The 22705-nt window shown below is 37.1% G+C and overlaps 1 protein-coding gene across 5 annotated transcripts in view; it reads right to left on the bottom strand.

Annotated features, from left to right (window-relative positions):
* Positions 1-22705, bottom strand: part of MAST2 (microtubule associated serine/threonine kinase 2) — a 175337-nt gene that overhangs the window by 65722 nt on the left and 86910 nt on the right. For all 5 annotated transcript variants that reach the window (XM_070745794.1, XM_070745793.1, XM_070745798.1 and 2 more), the window contains exon 5: positions 1323-1414. In XM_070745794.1, the coding sequence (XP_070601895.1) occupies positions 1323-1414 (92 nt within the window). The remainder of the gene's footprint in view (positions 1-1322; positions 1415-22705) is intronic.

Here is a 22705-nt window from a genome sequence, read left to right as displayed (position 1 = left end):
GTCTAAACATCTGGCTGCAAGAACAACGACAACAACACAACAACAACAAAAACACATATTTTAGGTATACAGTAATATGTTTTATAGAAAATAGCGGTGAACGTAACACAGAATAGTGTGAATGTAACGCAGAAAACTGAAAATGACATGGAAATATTATCAGATAAATGTATGTAACCTTTACTTCATAATATTTTGCAAAATTAAAAAATCAGCCAATAAATTGGTACTTAATTGAATGATGCCCAGTCTATAGGCAATGAAGAAATCTTGCTCATCCATTTTTATTTAAATCAGTGGTTTTCAGCCTAGGGGTCGTGACCCGTTTGGGGGTCAAATGACCATTTCACAGGGGTCGCCTAAGACCCTGGGAAAAGAAAAAGGAAGTAAAGCTTCCATTCTGGCATGTTGGAACATATTTTTACAAACCGATCAATCGGGTTTTTACGTGCGGGGTGTCCCTCTGATCTTCCCACCAATCAGCTTCAAGCTCTTTTGGGAGAATTGGCACTGGACTTATGGTTGGGGGTCACCACAACAAGAGGAACTGTATTAAGGGGTTGCGGCATTAGAAAGGTTGAGAACCACTGATTTAAATGAATCCCTGGGAGTCAGGAACAATGTCTATTTATTATATTAAATTCCAATAGAAGAAATTAAATTAACATTTAATTATATTAAAGGTAAATAAATATATCATTCATATATCGGAGGGAGGGAGGGAGGGAGAAAGGGGGGCCGTAAATATAGATATACCTTATTTTTCAGAGTATAAGACACACCTTAGTTTTGGGGGAGGAAAATAGGGGGGGAAATCTACCTATCAGATATTCATCTGGCTAGCGTCTTTAGTCTGGTCAGCTTCAGCACATTATTTTATCTCCAGGTTAGGGCTGGAAAAACCTTTTTCAGAGGGAGTAGGAATGAAAGCAAGCCTGCAAAGACTTAAGGCAGGAAAAACTGTTTTGGAGGGAGTAGGAATTTTAAAAAATGCAGCAAGCCAGGATGATCGTTAGCACCACGTTAGGGCTAAAAAAAGTCTTTTTCAGAAGTAGTAGGAATGAAAGCAAGACTGCAAAGATTTAGGGCTGAAAAAAACTTATTCAGAGGGAATATTAAGCCATGAAGGTCATTAGTACCTAGTTAAGGCTGGTGGGAGGAGCTTTGAAAAAGCTACATACAAAGCATAAGACGCCCCCAAATTAAAGATGTGTCTTATATTCTGAAAAATACAGTAGATTGATATAAATACAGATAGAGAGATAGAGATATATATATATAGATATAGATATAGAGCTATACAGATATATATTTTCTATTACCTGCATGCCCATGAAGTGGAGAATGTGGCCGTGGAAGCGTTGGAGATGTGCTAGAGGTTACAATCAAGCTTTTTCGATTACTGGTTCGACAGCTGAAATAAAAACACACATCTTTAAGTAAAAGACAAGCATGGCTGTACTGACTCAGGATTCCTGTGACATCGATAACATGGTTGTACTGATTCAAGATTCCCAAAATCTATGTGCTAAATTGGATACAAAAGTTGAGTGAAACCGTGTTATACAGCTTTTAATAAGGTAAAATGGACATTAATGTGACTTTCAATATATGTTAATTGCTCTCTTTAATTACAGATTGTAGCAATACAGTGGTGGAATAGTTCTATAATATAATATGACCGTACAAGTTATACAAGAGAATTCTGTTATAAATAATCACCATTTCTAAATTGGAATAAGCAATTAAATTGTAACATTTGCAAAAAAAGACTGGATGCCTCTTTGCGTCAATACATCTTCAGTAAATTGAAAGAAAATTAGAAAAGCCTACAAAAGATATTGCTTATCATATACTTCATAATGTGATTAAGAAAAAAATATTCTCATGGAATGAAATAGACCAGGGGTAGGCAAAATTGGCTCTTCTATGGCATGTGGACTTCAACTCCCAGAATTCCTGAGCTAGCATGATTGGCTCAGGAATTCTGGGAGTTGAAGTCCACATGTCATAGAAGAGCCATCTTTGCCTTCTCCTGAAATAGACCACTGCAGACAAGAATATTTTTGTTAAAGTTCAAAGAGAATAGGGAAGCTCAACAACAGAACATTCCTTTGCATACATTTAACCTTCCCACCCCAAGTGTGTCTTAAGCCACCCCCCTTCCCCATTTAAACATTTTCAAAGAAACCTAGCTAGCAGCAGGATAGCTAGCAACTATAAAGAACAGTTAGTATAGACTTGGTAAAGATCTTTCACATAGCCATTAGATCAGGTATGATGCTAATTCAAGCATATGAAAATGAAAACAAGAATGCACTATTAATGTAAATATAGGAATCATGTCATAACCACACTATTTAATAAAATTAATCAACATGTTCATTAAAGTTCAGTCTTTCACCTAAATTACAATAATTTCTTCCAGATAGGACTACCCTTAAAGAAAATTCAGAAACTTTAGCTCATTCAAAATGAAGCAGCATGCAAGATTGCTGGGCAGTCTCAAGGTGTGCAACTAATTAGTCTTGTTAGATAGAGGCAAGAGTTTTGAGACTACTCGCTCATGCCAGGGTAAGCATTTGAAAGGGTAGGTGAGTAAAAGAAGAAAAACATAGTCACGCTCTACTTCACTTCACAGAGCAGTCCCAATTGCGGTCATCAAATGGGTATTACCTATATTTAGAATTTAATAACTTCACAGTTGACTGATTGTAACCTGATTACTAGACACTTTAAAAGGTTAGTCAAAACAAATTTTAACATGAGAAAATTATCTGTCTAAATCCTCAACAAACCTTTAATAAATCTGAGCCCACAGCTAATGCTAACTCAAAAAATACCTGATCAAGCAGTACCTGATTTATGACTAACTTTGAACTGGAAATTCAAGATATAAAATTTCACGTGTAAAATTCATTTTGAACAATACATATTAACTGGCTGCAAATGAACCAACTTCCTCCAAAAGAGAAAGAAGGGCTCCCAGTTTTCTTTCTATCTGTGGTAACCAATCCATATCAGACAATCCTGTTACTAAATCAGGAGGAAACCGAGCTACATCCAAGTCTAAACATAGACAGTCGGGTCACAGACAGTGAAGGGGATGCATTGTCCACACAACAAAGAAATGAATTCTTGTTCCTGCTTTTACAAGATGGTTGACATCAGAGGTGAACTTTGAAGCCTAGTTCGACAATCAGCTGTTTAGAATGGTGAGGGGCAGAGGCAATGAAGTTGGCAAAGCTGGCTCTTCAACATATAGCAGTACACTACTGGTTATAACTTTCCAGGTCCAATTTTCCTATTACTATAGAGAAAATAGAACATATTTTTTTAAAAACCAGAGGAATAAAGGATTATAAGTTATGTCTTTCTGTCCTTGTAAACAGGTGTGCCAGTGAGACTTGGACTGTATACAAGAGACATGCTATGCAATTGAACCACTTACACATGACCTGTCTCTATATAGTTCTGAGAATCCGGTGGCAGGATAAGATGCCAGACACTGAGGTCCTCTCCAGAGCAGACCTGCCATCAATTCCCATCCTGCTGAAAGCCCAGACACGCTGGGCAGGCCATGCCGTTAGGATGCCAGATCATTGCATCCCTAAATGCCTGGGGGACAAAGGAAGCGATACAAAGACACGTGAAAGCCTCCATCAAATCCCTTGATATCGACACCACATCCTGGAAAACCATGGGACAAGATCGACCAACATGGCACATGCTGATCCACCAAGGCTGCCATTGGAGGCCAGAAGAACATTCATAGCAGAAGAGAAGCAAGCATTCTGGAAAGCCAGAGCTAGAAATGCTGCGACAATGGTGCCCACACATGTCTGGCCAATATGTGGCCGAACATTTCATGCCTGTATAGGCCTTACCAGCCACTTACGGACACATCGCGTACAGCCCACAACCCATTAGATGATGGACGAACCCCAAACAAGTAATCAGTTATTCATCGTATTTATAATTGATATACTATTAGATATTAAAATTCAAAGTTCTATTGTCAACCATCTTGTAAATTTTAACTAAAATATACATAACAGCATATATTAAATATATATAACAGTATATATTAAACGTAAACTAAAATATACAGTCTATACATAACAGTCGCCCCTACTCCTTCTTCTCATTAATCTAGACATGTCCAATTCTTGCTACCGTTCTTAATATGTTTCAGCCTACAAGCCCTGTAGTCTTTAGAGCAATGTGCTTTGATATCAATTATGCAATTGATTAATTCTCTCATGTCCCCTTTGTAGCTTTGCTAAATATATTTAGCTCTTGAAAATAGAGTGCAGACTGATTAGCAGGGGTCAGTATTATTTTCTGTTTATTTACTGGAATTAACAAAGTAGAGAACACAAGTCAAAAATAATTGTACAATACATTAAATAAGTGGACTTGGATCAAATATAGCCCAAATTCAGCAGAACTTCAATTCTATGGTTATCATAGAATTAAGGTTTTTGTTATTTTCCTGGTAATCTTATAACTTAGCCAACAGTATAGAAAAATAGATTAATCAGGTGGGTCTGACACGATTTTATTTGAAATAATGCTACAGACAATAGCAGGGAACACTAACAAATTTCATCTGTTTCAAAACAAATAACATTTAAAACTGTTACTAAATATGGAAACAATTTACACCAAAGTCTTGCTTGTTCTTTATCTATTTTCAAGCACATAATTATTCGTGTTGTTAGTAGAACCACTGCTTACAAAAAATTGCTTCCATCGCAAAATTACTATAATTAAAGCTATAGCTTCCATATCTCTACTTAATATGGCTGTGCAGCTGTTGATTTTCAGCAATATGTCAATTTTAGACTTGTATCTTTTGTTGCATCATGAAGAGAAATAATTAAAATACTTGTTTTGATCTTTTAAATCTCCATTTTATAGAAGTTTTGTGTTGTTAATATTTCTAAGAATAATTTTGTCTAAGAGTAATTATGGTTTTAAGATTTCTAGTAAAGATGATCTTCCTCCTACAAGTTCCTGAAAAGAAAAAGGTAATTCAGGCTATTTATAACTAAAATTGATTTTTCTAATAATCACGCAGTAGATTTGAACAGTCTAGAGATACACAAGCAGGGAACAAGAAATTGATTTGATATTTCTAATCGCAAATATATTATGAGACAATGCCAACGTAAGATTTATTTGCCTATCCACTTTGACAACATTAAAAATTGAAGGGGAATGACTATAAATGGGGCATCTCAGAATGATCCTTTTGCTTAATTTTTTAAAAGTGTTGAAGTACTTGATAAAAGAACAGAAAACAGACCAATAAACTAACCAGTTTACACTGAGGCAAGTATTGTTAATGTAATTATTATCAAACATCAGGAGTGACTTATTTAAAGTAAGAGAAAAGAAACTAATTTGTAATGTTGGTAAACATCTTGAGAAATTATTACAGTTCCCACAGTAGTTTTAAATCAACATTATCCTTCACTGTCTATGCATTCTGACTTATTCATGAACTGTGAACAACCTAACTACATTTCTATACAACATAACTCTCATCTTTCTCTTTACCTTGCAGTTTTAAAGTTTTAAATGATGAGAACCTCCTGATTAGCAAGTCAACGCATTCCCTGAAATTATATATTTATTATTACAAAATGGCACTATGCGTTTTAGTAGCCTGAAGGGTATCATTCAAAATCCAATATGGCCTATTGTAAAAAACCATTTTCCCGCTTTTAAGAACTTCAATCTTGATTTTTTTTAAAAAAAAAAAATCTAAGTATTGATAATAAATTTACATCTTCACCATACTCTCTTATAGAAGAGAAGGTAGGAATCGATATTTTCAATCCTTTTCAGACAGACTTTTTAAACAGCTTTGGATAGTTTAAATATTAAAACCTAACTGCATTTAATTATACTTCTCATTCATCAGCTTTGATCCCCATAACATTCTCAATTATGTGAAAATAGTAGATCCATGATGGCAAACCTGTGGCATGCGTGTCACAAGTGGCACGCGGAACCTCCTCTGCAGGAGCCATTGACCACCTCAGCTCCACTGCGCTTGTGCAAATGCTTCCCACCAGACAGCTGATTTTGGGGTCAGATGAGCTCATGTTTTCTCCTCACTTTCTGCGGCCTGTGCTCTCCCAGATCTTTGGCAATTCTATGCCAGCGTTGTTTGGGCATACAAGACTCCCCCCACCCCAGATCCTTTCCCCCCCTTCTCAATTCCGTTTGGAAAAAGAGGCTCCCCTGCTCCCAGCTGTTTGTGGAAAGAGGCTTCCCCCCCTCTCACACTGCTGTTTTGGGATATGAGGCCAAAACAGGGAGGGTTGCATGCATGCACGATGGGTCGCATGCACGTGTGCAGGACGTGCGGGAGGCACGTTGCATTATGTGTATGGGCACTCACACAGGTCCCCAAGAGAAAAAAGGTTCACCATCACTGTAGTAAATCAAGAAAGCATTTTTCAATATATCTCATCATTACATTTGGATTACCTTAACATATTTTTTGTTTTTGATAATACGAATTGTATTGCCCAAAAGGAAACATACATGATGTTTGGAGGCTTGCAAACCAATAGAAACCCTGTACAATCAAATCACAAGCAGTAAATAAAGGGGGCTGAGTTCTAACAATACTCCTCCCACTCCCAAATTAAATGACAAAGCCAAAGCAAATCATCCTTATCAGCTGTTCCATTAATGTCAGTCAATCAAAAATGCAGGTAGAAAGGCTCTAAAGTTTAAGTAAGTTTACTTTATTGTTATTGCACTTTGTACAACGAAAATTAAGTAGATCAGTGTAGATCATACATAAGAAAACTATAAAAATAAAACAAAAACACATATCCTTCACATTCCATGCAATTGAATGGAAAAGCCCTGATACCACATTAATATTGCACTATTAAGCAGAATTCAACTATTGCACTATAAAGTAGAATTCAACATAGGAAGGAAGGAAAAGAGGGAGGGAGGGAGGGAGGGAGGGAGGGAGGGAGGGAGGGAGGGAGGGAGGAAGGAAGGAAGGAAGGAAGGAAGGAAGGAAGGAAGGAAGGAAGGAAGGAAGGAAGGAAGGAAGGAAGGAAGGAAGGAAGGAAGGAAGGAAGGAAGGAAGGAAGGAAGGAAGGAAGATTTTGCTTGTGCTGGTGAAGACAGCCAGAATGAACCCAGTATTTTGCCTGAGGTGTACAAGAGGAAATGGCAATGATTTGTTTTTTAAAATGCCATAGAAAGAAAAACAGAACTGTCATCCCCACACTGACACAGTGAGTACTTATGCTCCTGAAAGAAGCAAATCATTTTGCTATTGGCAAGAATTAATGTACCATGGATTTGAGAAGAATCATGATTCAAGTAACGGTCTGTTTCATATATAAACTTTCTTGTGAGAATTATAAATTATCCATCATATTTTTTTTCAAAATGATTCAATTTTTGAAAACCTTTTATGAATGGTCTTTGAAAAACATGTATTTCAGTATCCCTTTGGCAAGTATCCATAATTTGCCATCCCCCTAAATGTAGGTCACCATATAGTATGAGATTATTAATCAAAAGATGTTTGTCTCCACATTTGTTAAAACATTTATATTATACTTCTGGGTCAAATGGGACAATCATTATGCTCACGTTACATGTGCTTTGCCAATTGCACTGGCTCCTAGATTTCTTTCCAAGTTCAGTTAAATTTGATGCAGTGACCTTTAAAGTCATTCAGAGCTTGAAACAAGAATATACAAGGTTCACTTCACTTCAACCTGAAATCTCTAAGTGAGGCTCCTGAAGTGACAATTTAAGAAAGAATCTTTTTGAGTTTGGTAGTCTAACGATGGAAATGTTCTTTTCAAGGGTTCATCTGCCTAGTCTGGTAGTTCATTTATACGAAATAACATAATTTCTGCTGAAGACATCATGTCTTCAGTATTCGTTTTTGTGTTTGTTTGTGTCTGTGTATTTATGTGTATGAAGAAGCACATTCCCATTTATCATCCTCTAAAAGTGGAAATATTCCACCTTTCTTAAAATATCATTTTAAAGGGGCCAGTCCCACAGTCTATGACTTTTGGGATATAATTCAGAAGATTTAGAGGAAGGAGTATCGGTAAAGATTTCTGGTGAGGATATGGTAATCCACACCTGAAGGAGCCGATACAGCATTACAACAAAGATTGGTGGCCAAGGACGGATCCTAGTTGGCAAAATGTCTCCTGAGCAAGAAGAGAGCATGGGATTGTCCACATATACTCCAGACATCTGGTCCTTAAATGTAGATGGCAGACACTAAGGTTCTTGTGGTCAGCTGGTAAATGGAATGGCTGGCAGACAAGCAATTCTTCGGAGTTTTCAGAGAGGGGCGGCATATAAATCCAATAAATAAATAATAAATTCCTTCTATTATCACAAACATAACATAGTCAAAATGGATGCAAAGCTCAGCTGAACTTCATTTTTAATCAATTTTCGAATTTTGTTTTTTACTGCATTCAAATATTAAAGATCTTCAGAGTGGCAAGTTTGATGGCATTCACAGGGTGAGTTACTGTGCACTCTTTAATGAAAGAAACTGTAAGTGCAATGTTAAGAACGTTTGGGGAAATATTTGGGAATACAGTAAACAGCAAAAATGTGCTTAAGGTGTTGTTTCCTTTAAAGTTATAAATGATCTAAGGATCTGGATTAGGGTTTCATAAACAGGATTCTGTAGAAACCTAACAAATACATTTATATTTATAAACTGTTTACATATTCATTTTCAATTTTAATATACTAAAGAAAATCTTGTCATTTATATAAATATGAATTTAAATTGTATGTGTGTGTATATATGTACACACACACACACACAGAGACCACCAGAATTTATATAGTTTATATTTAAATAAGATATTTTATAGGCAAGTAGTAATTTCTTAAATGAAAAAATATACTTAATAAGACACAACAGATAATTTAAAATGTTTTAAAACAGGGAAATAATGTTTGATGCATTCTATCATTATACTCATTTCCCAAATTACAGTCTTACTTTAAATATAATCAGTTCCAGATCTAAAAACTGCTATTGAACTTATATCCTACATGAGACAGAAACAAACAGCCCTTCCAAGCAACCTATTATTCAAAAGAAAATAATTTCCTTTTTTTATCTCTATAGTAGAGCAAGAGAAATAAAAACAGGGCAGCGGGCTGTGCAAAGAAAATGGCTCAAGAAATAATCTGATAACAGATAAAATCATTTAATAAAACATATAATTTTAAAGTTACGTTCCATTTTATTAACCCTGCTGTTCTGTTCGAAAAAAGTTCCTAATGTTATGTTCCCGGGTCACCCTGACCCGGACCGAAAACTCTTCATTTGCAGTGCTTATGTTTGGTCTTTTTGAAAGCTTTTTTCACCTGGAAACATGTTTGAACATTTCTGCACACAATGGAATGAAAATTGAACTGAAAAAATTAATCCTTATTGGTTTATTTTGCACATAAATGTGCCTCCCCCCCCCCCGTTTTTGTGAAAGTTTTTTCAATTTATGGATAGTTTTGCTTGCAAAATCCATTCTATTTTACTAAAGTTGGTGTGGGATTGGTAGCTTGAACATTTCTGCACACAATGATATGAAAATTGAACTGAGAAAATTAATCCTTATTGGTTTATTTTGCTCATAAATGGGCCCCCATGCTTATACTCAAATAGGCTTATACTCGAGTAGGCTTATACTCGAGTATAAAATGATATGGTCTTATATTCAAAAATAAACCAATAAGAATCATTTTTTTCAGTTCATTTCTATTTTTCTTATGTTTAGGATTGTTCAATTTAGTATATCAAAACTTTTGAGTTTATTGATAATTTTGCCTGCAAAATGCATTCTATTTTACTATTCTATTTTGGTGTGGGATTGGTAGCTTGAACCTTTCTGAACATAATGATATGAAAATTAAACTGAAAAAATGATCCTTATTGGTTTATTTTGCTCATAAATGGGCCCCCATGCTTATACTCAAATAGGCTTATACTCGAGTAGGCTTATACTCGAGTATAAAACAATAAACCAATAAGAGTCATTTTTTTTCAGTTCATTTATATTTTTCTTATGTTCAGGATTGTTCAATTTAGTATATCAAACCTTTTGGGGGAAAATTCCTTAGGGATTTGTAGCCTTAAAAAATATAAATTGACACGAAATTCAAAAAGGATGGGGGGAGGGGCTTTTTGATCAAAATAAAAATATAAGTCTCAATTTTTCCAGTTCAATTTTCATATCATTATGTTCATAAATGTTCAAACTAGTTTTCCAGTGGAAAAAGTTTTCAAAAAGACCAAATTCAAGTACCTAAAAAAAATCATTTTGATCCGGGTCTATATGACCCGAACAGAGTAAATGTGACTTTTTTTTTGCCAAGAAAATTTTTTTTCCCCCACCCCCACAAATATTTTTTTGATGATCAGCATTGTTAAATTGAGTAAATGAATGCGTAAGATTTTAAAGAATATTTCGGATTTGGAGCATAAAAAAATAAAAAGTGAAAATTGTTGCAAGCAGCCAGGGGGGGGGAGGCCTTATTTCTGATGTTAAAAAAACAGTAAGAATCATTTTTTTAAGTTCCTTTATATTTTTCTTATATTCAGAAATGTTCAAGGTACCATTCCCACACCAACTCCAGTAAAATAGACTGCATTTTGCAAGCAAAACTATCCATAAATTGAAAAAACTTTCACAAAAACGGGGGGGGAGGCACATTTATGGGCAAAATAAACCAATAAGGATTAATTTTTTCAGTTCAATTTTCATTCCATTGTGTGAAGAAATGTTCAGACTACTTTCCAAGTGAAAAAAGCTTTCAAAAAGACCAAACATAAGCACTGCAAATGAAGAGTTTTCGGTCCGGGTCAGGGTGACCCGGGAACATAACATTAGGGAGGTTTTTTTTTTCAGCAAGAAAGAAACCTCCCACCCCCCAAAAAAAATTCTCATAGAGAGAACCCCTGAAATGATGAAAAGTCATGAAATTTCAAGTTTCAGATATGCAGGAAAAAAATTTTACAGGGTCTCAAACCTTGATTTCGGGTCTCACAGACCCGAACAGAACAGCAGGGTTAAATAAGATCATGTGTGAACATTGCTAGAATGGTTGGCATATTTGAAGTGATTTCTCCAAGCTGCTTTATCGCAATTTATAATACCAATATATATTCATGCTCTTCTGAAATACAAGATTAGAACATAAAATTACTTGGATATAATCCTAAATTCCAATATAGCAATAGGAGATACACTATCATATGCATCATTCTTCTAACCAAGCTAAGAAAGGCAAAGCATCTTATAGTTAGGGGTTTCCAGTATTCCTCCACTTTTTTAGAATCAATTGATATAGATGGCAAGATTTCAGCTATCCCTGCTATATTTAAGAAATCTCTCTTAGCACAGCTCAGTTTGACCTAGATCTTACACATAAATTGAACACTCTGTAATGAAATCTCATATTACTACTATTTTAAAATTCAAAGAAGACAGTCAGAGGAAATCTTAATGAGGAAATCTTATCAAAGGTCCCTGTGTCATTTTCTTTATATAATATCATTTTATTGGATTGTTGTTCAGCCACCCAGAGTCACTTTTTGCAAGATGAGCAGCTATATGCTCATCACCAACCATATTATGAAGTATGTGGATGTTACAATAGTGGTAGACCTTATTCAGGATGATAATAAGGGTGATTGTCAGGAGGGGGTAGAGCAGGGGTGTCAAACTAGTGCCCCACAGGCCACATGTGTCACGCACAGGCCATACCCGCCCAGCTGTATGAATGGAGACAGCAACATGACACTGCGAGTTTGACACCTGTGAGGCAGAGGATTTGATGTATAATAAAAACAGCCTGGTTTTAAATGGAGGTAAAACAAAATAGATCATTATCAATTTCAGAAAAGGCTGGTACAACCATTCACCTCTCTATATTAATGATTTAACCATGGAGGTGGTTAGTAATATTAAGTTTCTGTGTGTGCAGCTGACAAGCAGGTTAGCTTGATCACTCAAAGTGAGACACTGGTGAAACAGGCACAGCAATGTCTGCATTTTCTGTGTTGTATAAGAAGAGCACATCTTCCTTCTCCCGTCCTTACCACTTTCTATAGAACAATGTTGACAAACCTATGGCACGGGTACCACAGGTGGCAAACGGAGCCATATTTGAGGGCACACAAGGCATTGCTCTATATCAGCTCCAGCATGCATGTGCATCCTGGTCAGCTGATTTTCGGCCTTTTTTCCGGCCATTTTTGCTCTCCCCAGGCTTCAGGAAAGCCTCCTGAACTCTGGAGATGGTGGAAAATGGCCAAATGGGCCTACCGGAGGTCCAGGGGCTTCAGTGAGTCCTGTGTGCATGCGCAGGAGGAGAGTGTGTGTGTTGTGCACATGTGCGGGGGGGTATTGCATTATGGGTGTGGACACATATCTCGCGCATGCACACCTTTTTGGTACCCATCACTGCTATAGAGAGATAACTGAAAGCATCCTGTCGTATTGCATTGCTGTTTGGTTTGGACCTACTACTGTTTCAGACAGGAAGGCTATGCAGAGGGTGGTGAGTATGGCAGAAAAGATTATTGGAAGTTCATGTCCTTCTGTCCATGACACAGCATATAACCAGTGCTTGATTAGGGTCTGTGGTGATGTCTGGGATGCTACAGATCCTCTCCATGACTGCTTTTCTTTGTTACCTTCTGAGAGGAAATTTTGTGCCTCCTCCCAGAAGCAGAACAACTAGATTCTGTAATAGCTTTGTACCATATAGTATCAACCTTGTTAAGTCTCAATACTTTTTTCCCTGCTATGTATTCAATATGGGGTGTGGGGGGTGTGCGCGCGCAAGACGTTCAGTAGATCCAGCGGTGGGCTACGAGCCGAAACGCTAAATTGCGCTCGCCACCACAGCTTGTAGGCTCTTGCGGGTCCAGCGTGATTTTGCTGCTGCACCTGTGGAGGTAGCAAAATCACGCTCAGAGCCATAGGTAAAACCTCACCAAAACACAGGTGCAATTCTGCTACCTCCACAGGTGCAGCAGCAAAATCGCGCTGGCCCCACAAGAACTTACGAGCCACGGCGGCGAACACAATTTAGCGTTCCGGCTTGTAGCCCATCACTGAGTAGATCCCAGATTGTATATCAGTGGATGACCGGTATGGAGAGCGGGGTTGCAGCCCGCAGGAATCTCTTGATTTGAGGGTGCTGTGACAAGGAACCATGTTGCCCCCCTTGAAAGGATGGTCGTCAAGGCCACTACATGCCAACGTAGCGTATTCAAACTGAGTTCCTTGTCCAGGTCATTCTGAAGAAAGATCAGTACCTCAATTTCCATTACCTCAGATGCTACCAATTCCAAGTTGTTATAGCACCTTCAAAACGCAATCCAGATAGCAGTATAGATCCTTATTACAAGATGGTCGATGGGAAGATTGCATGGTCGTGATGATTTTTTCTGGGATTCTATCCCACCTCAGCCTGACCCACTCAAGTGTCAGGCAGTCAGTTTGAGCCACTGGAGGTTCGGATGAAAGAGTGATTCCTGGTTGAGCATGTCCAGCCTCTGGGGCAGTCTCAATGGAGTTAACACTGACAGAGACTGAAGATCTGCGAACCATGGTCTGCGTGGCCAGAATAGAACAATGAGGATTACCTCCGCCTCTTCCTTCAAGACTTTTTGGATGACTCGTTGAATGAGCACAAGTAGGGAGAAAGCATTGAATAATCCCCTGGGCCATGATGAGAGAAGAGTGTACTGTACATGCCTGATGCCCCCAGGGAGGCAAACCTTGTTGTTTGAGCATTGGGGCACTGGCAAAGAGGTCCACTGTCAGTCTGCCGACTGAGCTATTTTGTCAAACATCTCCAGATGAAGTCTTCATTCCGCCTGATTGAGATGTGAGCAACTGAACCAATCAGCCTAGACATTGTCTGTGCTCGGAGTGAGAGGAAAAAACATTCTCCCCATGAATTGATTTCCTGTGCCATTGACATCAATACCTGTTGTGAGTGCTCCTTATCCACCTCTGGTAATGTCAGATTCTGAGAAGGATGAGCCAGACCCCTCCGGATACCCTGGGCCATTGGCATTGCCAGCTGATGCAGAGAGTGAGTGTGATGGAGAAAAGACCTGGATGAACCCAAGGAACCACCAGAGGGGGCAGATATGTCAATGTCTCGGTCTAAATAAGTAAATGTCTCAGACTAAAAAGATACTTGTTGACACTATTTTTCTCTTCCTCTTTTTTCACATCATGTCATATGCGTTCAGTTTATTCATATTATCCAAGTCTCAACAATTCTTCTGGGTTGCACCTAATGTATTCTCCAGACTGCATTCCTCAGTACTAATGGCTTTTTCCACATTTTAATAGCAGTCTTTCTTCGACAATGTGAATCATCTTAAGAACATTTGAAGGGTTCAGCAGCCTCTTCTTTTTAGGGTGAATTATGGGTTTGTATAGAGAAAATTAAGACAATCAGTTTAAAAAACTCCTGTGTTCTCCTTTTCCCCCTTTCTCTCTCTCTCTGTGCCTCACACACACACAGGGATGGGGGGGGGGGGGTTTGGATATAGAGATAGATATTTTTTCTTACACAGCTTTAAGGGAGCAGATGCAAAAATCATCCAATTAGATGCAGCAGACGATGTGGGCTCATATCTAAAACTGTTTAATGAAGCATGAACACACACACACACAAAATCTATTTTATCACAAAGTATTAAAACCTTTAAAATGCCACAGGCAAACCTGAATGGATAAAGTATGGATTGAAATTCACCTAAGCAGCTTTTGTTAATATGTAAAAAGGAAAAATATTAAGAAATGTTAATTCATTTTAGAGTAAGAAGCAAGTTAAATATGTAGCCAAATATGCCTTTATTATTTGGTATAATAAGAGGGACAACTGGATAGATGAATTGGACATTACCTTGAATGTTAAAAAGTGCCCTATAATATTTAAGTTTTAAATATTCCACATAAAATGTTGCCCAGACCACAAATGCTCCCAGTGTAAGTTCCTCCTTACCTCCACTGAAGTGGACTGCTGTGGCAGGGACTACCAGGGTTGCTTTGAGGTTGTGGGTTGAGGTAAAATACTAGAGGAGAGGTTGCAAGGGCACAATCAGCACTAAGTGGAATTTTAAGATGTTGCAGACCTGGAGCAGATGTAGGGGAGAACATATGCTGATGGACATCGCTTCCTCGGCAGTGGGAGAGGAAAGGAGAAGAGATTCTGACAACAGAAAGAGTCAATTTCTAAATCATCTCACATCTGTAGTCTTTTCAAAAAAACAATATCATGTTCCTGACAATAATATATCCACTCCTATCCAGATATATCTCCATCTTCAAAATTCCTTAGTGTATGAGGTCTTATTAGACACTGTACACAAGAAGTACTGAAGCTATACATAAAGACCATGGCTCGTCAGTTAGACCGTATGCATCTTAAAGCTTGCTCACATGGAAGCATGAGCAGTTAAAATTGGTTTCAATACGCAATTGGAATTTATAGACTGTGAAAGAGTGCTCTATATTGTCCTCACATTTAATGATAAATCTACTTGCATTCAGTCACATTATAAGTGGCTGCCTACATAGAATCTATTCTCTATATTTAAGTCTTCAGTGGCATGCCTTTTGTTGCTCACGTGGCCAATTCCCTTTTCTCCATAACTTGGCCCATAGTATGCAACAAATTGCCAATAGAAATGAACCAAATCTCATTTTTACTGTAACTAGTTGTGAAGATTTTTTTATTAAATGTTGCTGATTGTGAAGATAGAATTTGAATTTCACTTTTATTGTAACATGTAAATTGCCTAGAACTGTCAAAGGAATGGGTGCCATTTCCTTTTTTCTAAGCAAATAAATCATTACTAAACCACAAGCAATTTTTTTTGCAGATGGTAAAAACAACGTTGCAACTGGACCTTTCTTAATGTTTGGCCAATTGTAGAAAAATTGATGATTTTCATTTATTTCTAAAAGATGATGTATATAGAGAGAGACAAACAAACTTTATCTGAAAAATCTGAATAGGGGAAAATGCAGATAAAGTTTATTTAGTCTTGATACTGCTGTATCAATTTCTTTTACTATACTAAATACTTTATGAATCATTAGTCACACGATTGATTGTAAGAGTTAAAACTTAAGAGTCAATATTTATTCAGTTTATGCAAATGAATACAAAAAGCCAAACACACTGTCTCATTTTATAATATATTAGGTTAAGGACTGGTTATTTTTTTATTACTTCTACATTATTCCTCTATTAATTATAAAAATTAACAAAAATTATGAATATTTATTTGAAGAGGTGAAAATATTCTTTTAGGGAAAATATCTTGTACTACTAATAGCATATAAACTGTACTTTTTTTCTACTTAAAACATGAGGACATGCTTTAAACACTAATTTAGGAACAAATATTACAATAAGATTAGTTAAGACGTGGAAAACTATTTTCCAAAATTCCTTACTGAATGCGTAGAGATGGAGCTCCAAATCGCTCTCTTCTTCGTTTCATCATTTCACTGTGCGACACACACTAAATTTTTTTCAACAACCAGAGATCTTAGAGTCAGTTAAATCCAATACTTAGCTTGCAGCAAAGGCCAAATATCAGTCAAATATTATGTGCAGTAAACTTCTGTTCATAACTATCAGATGCTGTCCAAAAGCTTTCAAATAAATTTTCTGAAACGTATTTATAACTTCCCGAAACAGCTAAATCATAGACAACCAGTATGAAGTATTAGGACCATGAAGCCTTAAATAAGGACTGGACTTTTTTTTATCACACAGCAATGCTACAGCGTACTTCCTCCACCAATCACACTGCAGCTCAACAAATCACTGACAAATGTTCACTTCAGCAAGCCGCAAGGAAAACAGAAACCAACAGGGAGAAATGGCACATGAGCAAAAACATTTGGCAGTAGTCTTGCATACCAACATGAAAACTCACACTGTAAAAGTAGTACTCGGGCACTGCTCTGAGCCAGATTACCAACAAAGCTATGAGCAGCTGCTCTTTGTGTTTGGAGATAATTTTTGATATCTCTTTTTGAATGTTAATCATGAACAATGTCATGCCTTCTTCCTTATTCTGGATTTCTACCTTAATATTATTCTGCCGGGCTCTATGGTATGAGTTTCCCGAAAATTCAAGGGTACAAATTTCAGACACAAACACACTTGAAAGTTCAAAAACAATGTTTTTATCACAAAAATTCAAAAGAAACAAGCACCCTTTTTGTATTGCAAAGAGCACTCGTCCCAAAACAATCTGGTAGTCTGTACAATCCCCTTAATCAGTCCTTAAGTACTTAGCTAGCAGCTGTGAAGGAGCGTCACAGCCTTCCTTCTTCCATGAAGTGAAACACACACACTTTGCTCTGCTTTGGTTTCAAAGTTGTGAAAAATCAACAAAGTCCAGAAACAGCAAGGCGCGGTCCTGAAGAACAACAATCAGATAATCTTCCACAACGGCCAAGCCAGCACGCTGCTATTTATATCAGCAGCTCTAATTACTGGAGCCCCACCCAAACACAGGTGGCCTCTCTTATCTCCTGTTAATATTTCTTCAATTCGTCTCTTCTATGCATAATTCTGCACATGCGTGGGTCTAACACTTCCTCATCCAAATCGACTGAAGATAATGGAGATTGGCTTCCTGGGCTGTGTGCCAAGCCCCCCTCTTCCAAGTCATCCCCACCTTCTTCTTCGTCCGAGGAAACTGCACTACCTGACTCTGTCGGCAATAAAACAGGCCTATGACATGTTGATGTTTCCCCTGCATCCACCTCCACATTCCTTGGAGCAGGAGCTGGGCCAGAGCCAACCACAACAAATATACAATTCAAACCTAAATTATTATTTTATTAGACTTCCAAGAGATGGAAAAAGTGTTCTGACAGTTATGATTCCTAAAACAAATCTAGGAATGAACTGGTAAAAACAGGACTTCAAATTCAATAACATGTTATGGATTATTTTATTCTTTTTAGATTATAGAATCCTTTCGAAGAATCTATTTCCTCCTTTATCAGTCTTTCTTTCTGACTATCAAGTAACAGTCTCAGCTGCTTGTTAAGGAGTGTGCAGAAGAACCCTTGAGGTATCAAGGACATGCACGAAAACATGGTATTGCAGCAGATATCCAGGAAATATCAGTAACTATTCAGTCGTGCAAAACAGATCTATTCAATCAGTGTTTCTTTTTAGAAACAGCATAGGGAGCGCTCCATTTATTTAGTTGTTTATTTGTTTGCTTTGTCAAGTATGCATTGGTGGTAAACAAAGATATAATATTCATATAGATTATATTAGTAAAAAAAGAAACATTAGAACAGGGGATGGAAGGCATGCTGGTGCACTTATGCATGACCCTTATTGACCTCTTAGGAATCGGGAGTGGTCAACAGTGGATAGTCTAAGGGTAAAGTTTTGGGGGCTAGGTGATGATACTACAGAGTCTGGTAGTGAGTTCCATGCATCAACTACTCAGTTACCAAGGTCGTATTTCCTGCAGTTGAGTTTAGAACGGTTTGCTTTAAGTTTGTATCTGTTGTGTGTTCGTGTGTTGTTGTGATTGAAGCTGAAGTAGTCGTTGACAGGAAGGACACTGTAGCAGATGATTTTATGGGCTATGCTTAGATTGTGTTTAAGGCAGCGTAGTTCTAAGCTTTCCAAACCTAGGATTGTATTTGGTATTCTGATTCTTTTTGCCAATGTGTAGGACAGAACATTTTTTGGTTGAGATTTGGAGTTGACAGATGTTTGACCATTCAGACACAAAGTCAAGGTCTTTCTGGAGAGTAGCTGTTTTATCAGTGGTGTTGAAGAGTTTTACATCATCGGCGAAGAGAACGCAGTTGCTTGTAATGTGATCGCAAAGATCATTTATATAGAGTATGAAGAGTTTTGGTCCAAGTATGCTGCCTTGAGTCATATGTCATACGTCCTCGGAGATTGGCGGCATATAAATCCAATGAATAAATAAATAAACAAACAAATAAACAGTCAAGTTAAACAGTCTGGTCCTACATATTCAAACAGTCAATATCTCTCAATACAATAATATTACAAGCCTGTCTTTGTCTTACATATCAGACATACATTACAGCTTACAAATACATCAAACTAACACAGAACATACTATATCAGTCACAGTGAATCAGCAGAAAGAATAGAGAGAGCAGAGAGATAGACTGTCATGTGACTGTGGGATACTGCAATTAATTGTAAATGTAAGATGGTTGCCAAGCATATGAAAACGTGATCATGGGACCATGGAAGGAGGAGTTGTGGCATTTTACATCAGCTGAAAGTGTTTTACAGTTTTCAAGACTGTTGAAATGCCAAACTCTTGTTAAATAACTGGTCATAAGTATTGGTAATTATATACATGCTATTATTAATCAGTGTCCTCAAATCCACCATCTGAAGAAATGTATATAAATCTATCAGTCATTATAGCAGATATTTATATGCCTCTGATAAATTAGAATATCTTGAGTGTGTAGTACATTTTTATTGTTTTATTATATCCCATTTTTTATTTTTATAACTAACTCAAGGAGATCAACTCCTTCCTAGCTAAATCCTTCAATTATTCATTGATATGTGTCTATTATCATAACAAAGAGTTGCTCAATTGTAAGTGTTCTAAAATGCATTGTACACTTAATTTTTTCTGCATTAATTTTTTCTGTATTAATTCTATTAATTTTTTTTAAGGATAACTGCTTGTTCGTTAATATTATTTTTCATATATTTAAACAGTTTTGTATCCCATGGACTTAGTCTTTCTCATGGTTCAATTTTTTCTAGGTCAACAGAATCACGACCATTGTCCCAATGAAACAAAATCATATACAATTATGGCATGTAGATATCAAAAGGATCTACATATGTGTTTTATGAATTACAGAAAAGCTTTCGACTATGTAGAACACAGTAAGGTATGGGCGTCTTTGGGTGATCTTGTATCTCAACTCACTTGATCAGACTTATCAGATCACTGTACACTGATCAAGATGCAACAGCGAGAATACTTTATGGCAACACAGAATCAGTAAGGCAGTTAGACAGGGATATATATTGGCATGGTTTCTGTTCAATGAATAGGCTAACGTGATTGTGTGGAAATTAGATTTGGAATTGCCTGATGTTGGAGTGAAGATTGGGGGGGGGGGAACCATAAATTAATTGATGTACACAGATGATATTGACAATAAGGAATAGCTGAAAAATTATCTGGAAAATCAAGAACGAAAGTGAAAAGGCAGGATTGTGTCTTAGCATCAGGAAAGCAAACATAATGACAACAGCTGAAATAGATATGAGATGTTTAAAATCTACAAAGAAGAAGTTGAATTAGTTTGAGAATTTATCTTCCTGGGATCAAAAATTGTTCATTATGGCACTTCTACTCCTGAAATCAAATGCAGGATAACCGCAGGCCACACTGCAATGATTACAATGGGTAAGATATGAAAAAACAGAGCTATTGATATTATTGTTGTTTTTGTTGTTATTAATTAGACTTGTATGCCGCCCTTCTCCGAAAAAAGCAGATGCTAGATAGAGCAAGTCTTTCCTATAATTATTATGGGTGTGGACACTAAGAATGACTGATCAAAAAGTGACCCTGTGGTGCTAATAGGGTGTAAATTCCTGGGCAATCAAAAGAGAGGAGCTGATTTGTATAAAACCAGAAACATCCTTAGAAGCCAATTATCACAAAACTATGTCTGATTTACTTTGATCATATCATGAGTGCAAATTCTCTGCAGAAATCAGTGATGATAGGAATGGTTGCTGGAACAAGAACAAGGGGCAAGCAAGGAGCTGGTCTGATAACAATCAAAACTGATACAAAAATGAACATCCAACAACTGAATGAATTTGTGCTTGACAGGGTAGCTTGGATAGCACTTGCCCATAAAGTTGCCAAAAATTGGAGATGTTTGAACTGTTGAAACAACAAATTCAGAAAGGTTGAAAGAGAAAGAATAGTAGCTTAAATTTTCAAAAATAACTAGTATAAAAATGTGTGTGTGTGTGTGTGTGTGTGTTATACGTGGTACCCCCAATCTAAGATAATCAGTGAAGAGCTGCAAAAAATTTTACTACCACATTGTGAATGTGGCTTATTTTGTGAGTGTGGCTTGCCGGCCATGTGACCTGGTGGGAGTGGCTTGACTATCATGTGGCTTAAAGGTCATGTGACTGGCTTAAAGGTGGCCAATTTGATGTCATTCACGTAAAGAGTTAGGGTTAGGGTGCCTGGCCTCTCCTTGCCTCAAAGAGATACAATTTCCCTATTTACTATTACTGAACATCCAAAATATACTATTTAATTTTATGTGTATATGCCACATATATACATGCATATTACACACAGGCATATAAGAATATACATTATGTACTATATAAACTGTATGTGTATGTACACATACACACATGCACAGCTCTTCTAAAATTATACACATTCAACCTCATTTTACTGTGATAGGAAAAACATGCCCAAAAGGGGGAAAAATAAAAAAAATAAAAAATTTCTACCAGTTCTGCGTACTTGACCATACCCACAAGAGCCCATCACTGAACATGGGTGATTTTCAGCATAAAGCAATAAAAGCCCCAAAGTAGAAAACAAAGTTGAAAGAAATAAAGCCAATATAATCAAAACACCATACAGGAAGTCCATCATCCATTCTATTCAAAGGGTCATAGAACAACCTCAGGGTTTATTTAAATACAAATATCAAGAAGAAGGTGACTCAGAGGCCAATGCACCCATAAATAATGCACCCATTTCTCAATATGTAAAACCAAGGCTTCGTATCAAGGAAACAATCTGTCACAGAGAAAATAAAACAGGCAAAGTGGTTAATCCGAAAGTTATTAGCTCAACTAAATTTGAAAATCATCGCTTTTGCTAAGGGAAAAAGACAGAATTGAAGACAAGGAATAAAACAGAAGGTATAAACACTACATAACAACAACACAAATAAACAAAAAATCTTATGCAGAAAGATATATTAGCAGCAAACTGTATCCAAATGATTTCTAGGCTGTGCAATTTAGGAAGAGTCACGTGACATGCAGAAAACATGGTTTCTTATTTTTCTTTCATTTGTTCACCTACAAAGCTATTTTTCCATTTACAATCCACTTACCATTTTACAAGCATTAATTTTATTTTATTTATTTTATTTATTAGATTTGTATGCCGCCCCTTTCCGCAGACTCGGGGCGGCTCACAGCAGTGATAAAACAGTATACAATGACAAATCTAATATTAAGTCTAAAATAACAATTTTACATTAAAAACCTTAAAAAACCCTTATATAAAACCATACACAGAAACATTCCATACGTAAAACTACATAGGCAAGGGGAGATGTCTCAGTTCCTCCATGCCTGACGGTAGAGGTGGGTTTTAAGAAGTTTATGAAAGGCAAGGAGGGTGGGGGCAGTCCTGATCTCTGGGGGGAGCTGGTTCCAGAGGGTTGGGGCCGCCACAGAGAAGGCTCTTCCCCTGGGTCCCGCCAGCCGACATTGTTTAGTCGACGGGACCCGGAAAAGGCCAACTCTGTGGGACCTAACCGGCCGCTGGGATTCATGCAGCAGAAGGGGGTCT

The sequence above is a fragment of the Erythrolamprus reginae genome, chromosome 3 (genome assembly GCF_031021105.1).
Source record: "Erythrolamprus reginae isolate rEryReg1 chromosome 3, rEryReg1.hap1, whole genome shotgun sequence".
Taxonomy (NCBI): Eukaryota; Metazoa; Chordata; class Lepidosauria; order Squamata; family Dipsadidae; genus Erythrolamprus; species Erythrolamprus reginae.
The sequence above is the reverse complement of the archived record's forward strand: the minus strand, read 5'-3'. Positions and strand labels throughout refer to the sequence as shown.